This window comes from Hyaena hyaena, unplaced genomic scaffold, assembly GCF_003009895.1.
Source record: "Hyaena hyaena isolate Hyena2069 unplaced genomic scaffold, ASM300989v1 scaffold_4, whole genome shotgun sequence".
Taxonomy (NCBI): domain Eukaryota; kingdom Metazoa; phylum Chordata; class Mammalia; order Carnivora; family Hyaenidae; genus Hyaena; species Hyaena hyaena.
In genome coordinates this window covers 4,783,332-4,793,123 of record NW_024080636.1, presented here as the reverse complement: position 1 = coordinate 4,793,123, position 9,792 = coordinate 4,783,332, and the positions used below count along the sequence as shown (strand labels likewise).

General features: G+C 60.2%; 1 protein-coding gene across 1 annotated transcript in view; it reads right to left on the bottom strand.

Moving 5' to 3' along the window:
* The window catches only part of LOC120233988 (rho GTPase-activating protein 8-like), a 48,419-nt gene extending 38,854 nt beyond the window's left edge, over positions 1-9,565 (bottom strand). The window contains 2 exon segments of the mRNA XM_039235578.1: positions 7,081-7,224; positions 9,497-9,565. Of these exon segments, the coding sequence (XP_039091509.1) occupies positions 7,081-7,224; positions 9,497-9,533 (181 nt within the window). The 5' untranslated portion in view covers positions 9,534-9,565.
* Between the last annotated feature and the right edge of the window lie 227 nt (positions 9,566-9,792).

The following is a 9,792-nucleotide window of genomic DNA, read 5'->3' as shown; positions in this document are numbered from 1 at the left end:
CCCCCCCGCGGGCACACACTGGCAGGGGTCACGACCCAGATCCCCTGCCCCCCCCCCGCGGGCACACACCAGCAGGGGTCACAAAGCTCCTCCTATCACTTGGGAAAGCCCAAGGATGTAGCGGCTACTTCCCAAGAACCAGGGACAAAGTCCAGACACACTCTTTCACCTGGTGCACCTCACAACCCTGTACCCCCCCGGAGGTCACTTGCGCTGGAGGGGTGCCCCGCGGGCATGGAGGGACCGTCACCCACCAGGCCAGAGGTGCGGGGGCCGAGCTCCAGGAAGAGAAGATGAAGCCGGAACCAGGCCTTGCTGAGGGCAGAGCAGGCGTCTGGGGCCCCCCTGGGCGGCCGAGGGACAGCACAGGGTCTGGGTGAAGCGGCCGTGGGTCTGACACAGACATGCCACCACGGGCGACAAGGTGTGATGGGGAACGATGGTGAGGAGAGGTCAAGGCCACAGGGACGAGGAGGGCGAGGGTCTGACTTTACCCGGTCGACAGCGGGGAGCCGGTGAGGAGGGCGAGTGAGGGACACCCTCCGACGGGTCACTCTGAAGGCCCTTCCGCTGCTGGTGGAGGGTGGCCTCAAGCAGGACGTCCCACACAGAGACTGCGTGAAGGATGGGAGGGGGCGGGGGACAGAGACCTCCAGGACTGGGGAGGGGCCCCCACAGCTGGCCTGGGCCGCGGGGCCGGGGGGGGGACACAGGAGGGGCCAGTCTGTGCCAGCCGCCGGTGGGCAGGCCAAGAGGGGGCATCGGGCACGGCTGCGGACAACTGCCGAGGCTCCGTCAAGGCGGAAGGTCCCCAGCGCAGAGTGACGGCGGCCTGGGAACGGACGTGGGGCCGGGAGGCCCGTGGGAACGAGGACGGCTGCCCAGGCCAGTGGGTCCCAGGGAAGGGCGAGCTCCGTCCACCAAAGCCGCCCAGTCAAGACCCACTGAGGGTCCCAGTGGGTGGCGGTGGGGCACGGCTGAGGCCGAAAGGAGGCAGGAAGCAGACTGTCCACACCCTACAGCCGCGAGAGACAGGAGCCAAGCAGAGCTCAGTGCCAGGCAGCGCAGGGCCTCACAGCGGAGGGGGGACAGCGCGGGGACCAGATGCCCCGCCACACGGGGGCGCAGCAAGGCCACCCCAGGGCCAAGGGTGAGCAGCGGGAAATTCCGGGCAAGAAGTGTGATCTCAGCCTCCCAGAAAACCCAAGGGATGTGGTGTCCAGGAGCCCCAACCGTCTGGGCAAGGCCAGGACACGGGGGTCTCCCGCAGACACCAGCGCCCTCCTCTGACCACAGGTTCCTGGCTGGCCGATGGCGGGCAGGAGGGGCTCACGGCCTGTCCCTGCTCCAGACCCGCGGCTGCTGAGAGGCCCCTTGCTGGTCAGGCTCTGGTCGGTGGGCCCAGAGCGCAGGGGCGTGCAGAGACGGGGCAGGTCAGGGTCAGAAGGATGCACCCCCACCCGAGGAGGGCAGACTCAGCTCCGCCACGCAGCGTGAGCCCCTGCCGTCCACCATCTGCGCGGACGCGGCGAGGGGCTGGGAGGCCGGCACCCCCATCCGGCCCAGGTCCTTCCCCTCCGGGTGCACCCTGCGTGGATAAAGCACAGACTCGCTCCCTCATCCGTTATAAGCATTTGCTGTCCAAGGTCCCTCACTGTGCACGAGCTGCTACGAAAGGCCTTCTACTCTCCTCAAAACCAAAAAGGCAACTACCTTAACTTTTTCTTTTTTAATGTTTGTTTATTTAGAGAGAGAGAGAGAGAGAGAGAGGGAGGGAGGGAATCCCAAGCCGACTCCACACTGTCAGCATGGAGCCCAATGCGGGGCTTGAACCCACAAACCCGTGAAATCATAACCTGACCTGAGCTGAAATCAAGAGCCAGACGCTTCACCGACTGAGCCACCCAGGCGTCCCAGCGTTTTCTCTTCCCACCGCTAAGTTCCAGGCGTCCCACAAACGATGCTCACGGCACGCATCGGGCTGGACAAGCTCTCACGGCAACAGCAGTGGAGAAAGGCCTGGGTCCCTTACAACCGCTCCCTCCACGGCCGATGCTTCTGAAAACTTCCATCTTAAAACGTGAATGAAAAGCCAGGAGGGAGGCACGGGTTGGGCCGGGCCCCCCGCAGCCAGCACCCCCCCCCCCAGCCTCTCTGCTGCTCTGCAGTACGGAGGCCACAATAAACGCGGCTGGGAGGGCCTCCGCGGGAAGGACGGAGTCAGCAACCGAATGAAGTCTTGGCAGAGCACTGGCATGCAGTAAGTGCTCAATCAGTGCGCCCCGGGCCTGACGCCTATGCCTCCAGGCATGCTGCTGCATTTACAGAAGAGGAAACTGAGGCCCGGGAGGCCACGCGAGCATCGGAGCTGGGTCCACGCTGGCAGCCAGCTGCCTCCCAGCCCGCGCTGGGCCCTGGGCCCCTGAGCCCCCCGGGCGGCGGCGGGAGGACCCCTGAGTGCACGCCTGTGGGGCAGCCCTCTGATGAATCCCCCTGGCACGTCCGGGGTCCTGCTTACTAAGCAGTCAGCGTGGCACCTGCATTAATGACATCAGTCGATGTGAGTAAATACCCCTTCGTCGTTCTCTGGTGACTCGGGCCGGCGTATCGAAAACGGGCTTCAAAATGATATAATGTGCAAAGAAATGAAAGCCGTCAATAAGATGCAAATTCTCCGCGGCCTCGGTTTCATTCACGGCCCTATTCCTCGCCTCGCCGCGTGCAACGGGACATTGCTCACTGTCTCCCGTGCGGAAGAGGCCCTGCTTATGCATAAAGACACGGTTCCCAGAGCCGTCGCCTGGAGCGCGCCCCCGCCGATCTGTCATCCGCTGCAAGGGAAGGACAGTTAAAATGCATAATGACGGCAGCGGCAGTCTAACCGGGAGCGATTTGGGAGTTTGTCTCTTTGGGTTTCAGTTTTAGGGCTGCTCGTCTTCTCTGCAGACATGAAAGGACATTCAAAGGCCCGTTTCGTCCGCATCCTGCAGGGAAGCCTGGCTGGGGCCTAACCTGGGGGAGGATCTGGGTCCAGGGCGGCGACCCGGCACCCACAGACCCAGATCCACCTGTCCTTTCCTTCTCTCCCCTGCCTCTCACCTCCTCTGTGTCTCTGGATCACGCCTCCAGCCTCTCCGCTCCTCGGGCTTGGACCTCCCCCCTGCCCACCCAGCTCTCCCCCAGGGAATCTCCCTCTGTGCTCACAGCCTCCACTAAGCTCCAGACGGTGAGCACATTTTAAAATGCTGAAATCAGGGGCACCTGGGGGGGCTCCGTCGGTTAAGCGTCCAACTTCGGCTCAGGTCATGATCTTAGGGTTCGTGGGTTCAAGCCCCGCGTCGGCTTCTGTGCTGACAGCTCGGAGCCTGAGACCTGCTTCCGATTCTGTGTTTCCGATTCTCTGCCCCTCTCCCACTCACCTTTTTTTTTTTTTTTGTAGTTTATTCATTTTTGAGACAGAGAGATACAGAGCATGAGTGGAGGAGGGGCAGAGAGAGAGGGAGACACAGAATCTGAAACAGGCTCCAGGCTCCAAGCTGTCAGCACAGAGCCTGACGTGGGGCTTGAACCCATGAATCCTGAGATCATGACCTGAGCCGAAGTCCGATGCTTAACTGACTGAGCCACCCAGGTGCCCCTCACCTCTGTCTTTCTCTCTCTCTCTCAAAAATAAACGTTAAAAAAATAAATGAATAAAATACTGAATCAGTTTTATTTAGAATATGTGATCTTAAAGAATTATAATTCTATAAAGCTTCTATTTGGCCACGTCCACAACTGCTTAAATATCGAGAGCTCATCCAGTGTTACTTTGGACAAGACTCTGATTTCTGGCTGTGATTGCGGATGTCGAGTTCTAGGGGAAGTGATACCCGGAGAAGAAAACCAGGGGAGCCCCCTGACAGGGAGGGATGTCTGGCCACGCCAGCTCTGCCCCAGCCGCCTCTACCTTACTCCTGAGGACCCCGGGTTGGACGGGCATCTCTTAAGGGCAGCCCGAGGCCATCAGATGTTCTCTACAGTTAAATATCTCAAGAAGCTGGTGTTCCAATGAGCAAGAACTCTGCTCTAAGACAAGAGAACTCTCTGGAGCCCGAGGACTGCCACCCAAGCAGCGACACCCCCCAAAGATACCGTAGCTTGAGGATGGATTCAAGCCTTTGGCCATGACAACCTGAAGTCTCTAGAAGATCCTGCCGCAGACCCTTCATGGAGCTGAAGCACTCACAACAGAGGACACCCACAGCCTCGCTCCAGGAAGGAACCCTATTCCGGCCCCCAGGCCCCCCTGCCCAGCAGGGGAAGATGAGGCCCGCAAAGGAGCAACAATCCCAGGGGTGCCTGGGGGGCTCAGTCAGTTGAGCATCTGACTCTTGACTTCAGCTCAGGTCACGGTCTCACGGTCTGTGGATTCGAGCCCTGCATCAGGCTCTGGGACGACAGCGCAGACCTGCTTGGGATTCTCTCTCCCCCTCTCTCTGCTCCTCCCCTGCTCGCTCTCTCTCTCAAAAATAAACTTAAAAAAATTAAAAAGAGCAACGACCCCCGCCTTACTTCCCAGGGCCCCCGTCTCTGATTCAGCTCTCCTTCTGCACCCCTGGAAGCCTCACTGGATGTGCGGGGCCCTTCCCAGGTAGCTTTCAGCTCAGCCTCCAGCCTGGCATTGAACACCTCTCTCAAATCCATCCCCTCTGCTCCATGCCACCACCATGGCACGTGTTCAGCCCTCTGTCCTGGCTCCCGTCGGGCCCCCTGCGGCTCCATCGGCACCAGCCACGCCGCGCCAAGGACCGCTCTAAGCCACAGCCCCATCCCTCCGCCTCATGCTCCCAGAGCTGCCAAGACTAAGCACCAACTCCAGAGCACAAAACACAAGGCCTGGAGAACACAGTTCCCGCTACGATGCAGCCACCTCTCAACAAAAGTGCAAGAAGATCTAATGGGAAGCGGTCCATACACAATGTGTTTTGTTTGTAAAGACTGGGACAGGCTGGGGCGCCTGGGGGCTCAGGCGGTTAAGCAGCCGACTCTAGATTTCATCTCAGGTCACGATCTCACGGTCTGTCAGTTCAAGCCCCACGTGGGGCTCTGTGTTGACAGCGTGGAACCTGCTTGGGATTCTCTCTCTCCTTCTCTCTCTGCCCCTCCCCCGCTCACACACGCTCACTGTCAAATAAACCTAAAAAAGAGAGACAGAGAGCGAGCTAGCCGGGGACAGGTCGAAGGGAAAGGCACAGAGAAGGCGTATCTAGCACCACCACTAAGGGGAAAGCTGGTGCAGCGTCCCGACGAGAGTAACGTCAGACACACCAGCGAGGAGATATCGACGTGGGCGCCCGGCCATTTGTCAAGGCCAGCATTTAGTAACACCAAGGTCAGCCCGTCACGAAGACCCCACAATCCTAAGTGCGCCTGCCCCTAAAACACAGCATTAAGACCCACAGAACAGAAGCAAAGGAACTAAAGGCAGAAACTAATATATTTCGATCGTGGGCGCTCTGGACACCCCTCAGTCAACAACGGAGAGAAGTGACAGAGAAGCCAGTGAGGACGCGGGAGACCTGGACTCCGGTGATCCCCGGGACCTGAGTGGGACACACAGGACACGCTGTCCAACGCTGGGGTGCACGTCCACCCCCACCGCTCACGGGCAAGGCCACGGCCTCCCACACGTTCGCTCTCAGAACCCTTTGATACTCTTAAAATCACAAAGGCTCGCAAGGAGCTGTACAAAGAAAGAAGATTGGGTGATTTCTACAGAAGTTGACCATACTAGAACCCTAAAAGAGAAAATTTTAAAAATAATTGTTTATTCATTTTTTTAAAAAAATTTTTAACATTTTATTTATTTCTGAGAGAGAGAAACAGCGTGAGCAGGGGAGGGTCAGAGAGAGAGGGAGACACAGAATCTGAAACAGGCTCCAGGCTCTGAGCTGTCAGCACAGAGCCCGACACGGGGCTTGAACCCACGAACCGCGAGATCATGACCTGAGCCGAAGTCGGACGCTTCACCGACTGAGCCACCACTCCCCAAACCTTAAAGGTTCTCCGGAATGAACAGCTGGGCCATCAGACGGGTGACCCCCTGCCCGATCCCCACCACCCAGTCCCTCTGGCGGAGCATGCGCTCAAGTGCGTCCTGTCCACGGCTCTGGGGCCGCCAGCTGCTGGTAACCAGCCCTCTGATCACCACTTGACAAGACCAGCCCAGTGGGGACAGGAGCTAACGTTTACGGGTCTCAGCGCAGGCATGAGGCGTCAGCTCCGTGCCCAGGACGGCTGACTCCATGTCACCTCGCTGGGCTGAGCGAGGCCCGGATGGCGGGCAGGACGGGACATCTCGGTGCGCGTGCGTGTTCGCGGCATCTGAATGGAGTGAGGGAGAGCGCCCTTCCCCACGCAGGCAGCCCCGGCAGAACAAAGGGGCACCGCGAAACCACCCTCCGCTTGAGCTGGGAAATCCACTTTCTCAGCCCGCGGACGAGGCACCGGCGCACCCGGATCCCAGAGCAGAGCTGGGCTAGGGGTCCTACGCCGGCTCCCCCACGGCACGTGCCGGGACTTCTCGGCCTCCACGGTGGCATGAGAGCCAGTCCCTGCGATAAACCTCCCCTCACACACCTCCACACATCCCGCCCGTCCTCGGCCACCACGCTGCCCGCGTGAGACACGCCAGGGCCCTGACCTGACCCCTGACACCTGATCCAAGTGAGGCCCTGCAGCCCCCGGCCCCGCCGCTGCCCGTGGGACGGCGCTCTTCTCCGTCTGGACAGGTGTTTGCTCCTTCTGTCCTTGGTTAATAGAGCAGCCCATCTCCTCTCGGCCTCTGCTCTGTGAAGATGGGCAGGACGCGCCGCCTGGTGGCTGCCCGGGCACCCGGGCAGTGGCTGCCCTGACACACATCAGACAGTGACACATACATCATCCACTTCTTCAAAACACCAGTGGGTACCTCTGCTCCTACTGTGCTTTTCATTCTGCAGCCCACAGCCAGCTGGAGGGAGGCGGCCCGATGAATCCCCCCCTCCACGGGGCCCACGCACCTGTCGCCGTTCCTGGGACCACCCAGCTGCAACCCACCTGCCACGGGCAGGATACCGTGTCTGGCCACATCGTAGAAGGGGTGATTCACGCTCAGCGCAGGGTCCTGGCCAGCCGCGGGCACCGCCGGGGGTCTTCTCGTTACGCTCAGGGCGGCTGCCTCCTCTTCATCTCTCTGCAGCTCTGCGGCAGACAACGAGGATTGCAGAAGTCAGCCGTCCTCTTGAGAAAGACGGGCAACAAGGGAGCCTCCCGAGGTCTCTTTATAGGATGGGCACCATCCCTCAGCCATGCACCCACCGTGCACCCATCTCTGCTGTGCACCCACTATGTGCCCACCTCTCCCGTGCACCCACTATGCGTCTGCTCAGTGTGCACCACCATGCGCCCACCTCTCCCGTGCACCCACTATACGCCCACCCCTCCTGTGCACCCACTATGCATCTACAGTGTGCAGAACCATGGAGGGATAAAATGAGGCCTGAGGGCTGATACTATCCTCCACACTGACAGGAGTGGAAACTGAGGCTCAGAGACGGCCGAAAAGGTCACACTGCTCACTGGCAGTGGTGTGTGGATTTGAACTTGACTTCCCAGCTCCAAATTCCAACCCAGGCCCTCCTGGAAGATGCAGACACTGGCAGTCGGCAGGAAACCGTGGCTGGGTCGCGGGCAGAGGCGGGTCACTGTGCTGTGAAGGGGATAAAAGCACCATCTTCCGGTTTAATTTTAGTAGGTGAGGTTCCGTCATACGAGACGCAACAGGACAGAGCCGTCTCCGACTGGAAAAAGAATGGGGCCTTCACATTTCTGGTCAGAGCAGACCGTGGTCCCCAGATGCACGGGGTGCCATCGCGCTCCCTCGGGGCTCACGTCTGCCTGAGGCTCACAGCACGACCTTATTTGGAAATTGTGCCTTTAGAGATGACATTAGTTCCGACGAGGTCACACTGGATCAGGGCGGGCCCTAAGTCCCACGCCTGGGTCCTGCTGAGAAAGGAGACACAGACAGGAAGACAGCTGCTGCAGCTGACGGACAAGCCGGGCGCCAGCTGGAAGCGAGTCCACGAGCAGAGTGCGCCCCGCAGCACTGAAACAGGAATTCTAACGGATACAAGCGCACGCCGCGTTCCCGGCAGCACTGATCACCACAGCCGCAGAGTGGCACCGGCCACACGTCCGTCCGTGGAGGAGCGGACGAGATGCGGGCTGCCTGGGCAGGGGCGCACCATTCAGCCACGCGAGGAGCGCGGTACTGACACGGCCACGACACAGGCAGACCTGAAAATACCACGCGAAGTTAACGAAGCCAGGCCGTAGAATGCGCGATTCCACTGTACGAAGTGCCCAGGACGGGTAAGTCCAGGGAGTCAGGAAGCAGACTGATGCTTCCCAGGGGCTGAGGGACGGAGTGGCTGCTTCATGGGGTGCGGGTTTCCGTCTGGGGTGATGCAAACGTCCAGGGGCTGAGGGACGGAGTGGCTGCCTCATGGGGTGCGGGCTTCCTTCCGGGGCGATGCAAATGTTCTGACACTACACCTCGTGACGAATGAGGTAAATACTCTACGATGGCTAGTTTTATGTTGTGTTGATTGCACCCCAATAAAAAAAAAAAAAAGAAAAAAACCGGCCGGGCACACGGGGGCCCCGCCATAAGGAAACACGAGGCGGCGGAACAAACTGGACCATCTTAAGGACGGCAGCGGGCGGAGGAGCAAGGACGCCCTGCCCGCACCGCTAGCATCCCGCTGAGGGGCGTCGCTGTCCCGCAGCCACACAGCCCCGAGCAAGAAACACGCCTTAGGGCAGCAAGGAGGGCAACCCGGAAGGCGGCGGCACCGGGTCTCGGGAGCCGGGATCAGGCAGCATCGGGGTGCGACGCGACAGGGGAACGGAAATTCACTTCTTTCGGGGCCACGGGCCAGGTCATCGCAAACTTCGAGGAGCAACGTGCACTAGCGGGAAACGGACGGAGTAGCCCGGCCCCTCGCGGACACACGTGCACACGTGATGGTAACCAAACCGCCAAGGGGTCCGTGAAGACGCTCTCCCCCTAGCTTGGGCCCCGTCATGGGGTGCCCTCGTCGTGTTCTCCAGTCACTCTGAGCCTCAGTTTGCCTGTCTGTAAGATGGGGATCTGGTCTCGGGCACCTTAGTGCATAGCCCTGCGCGTGAATGAGGATATTATCCCACTGGAGCCTCATAACCACCCAGGTCGGTGGCTCCATCCCCCACAGGGGCTCACTTGACTCTGCACAGAACCCCGGAAAGATTAAAAAGTCGCTACCTGGGGCAGACTGGGGCGGGGAAGGGGTAAGGCCCCAGGTGAGGTAGAAGGACCTCACCAAGCCGTTCTTATCGGGCCAGACTTTCCGAGCCACATGTGTGTGTTTACTCTCTATTTAGAGCAAGGCTACTTCCCGCGGACGAGGCTGGAGGGAAAGCACGCCTTCACCTGTTTCGGCCAGCTCCTCCAGGGCCAGCCGCGACATGATCCGCTGCTCGTCGCGTGGCCCGGGCACGCGGCCCCGATGCCGCCTCTGGGCGTGGGGTCCTTCCGACACCCTGAGGGAGAAGCACACGGAACCCGGGGACATTGAACACACGTGCACACAGGGTTCAAGGAATGAAGGAAACGCCCTTCGAGCAAGGAAGGGCCTGGTTTGCTCTTCTCTCCTGAACTCAGAAAAGCCCCCGCTTCTGGTCCCCCAAGACCCTCTGCCCGGCCCACCCTCCACACGGGGCAGGCCC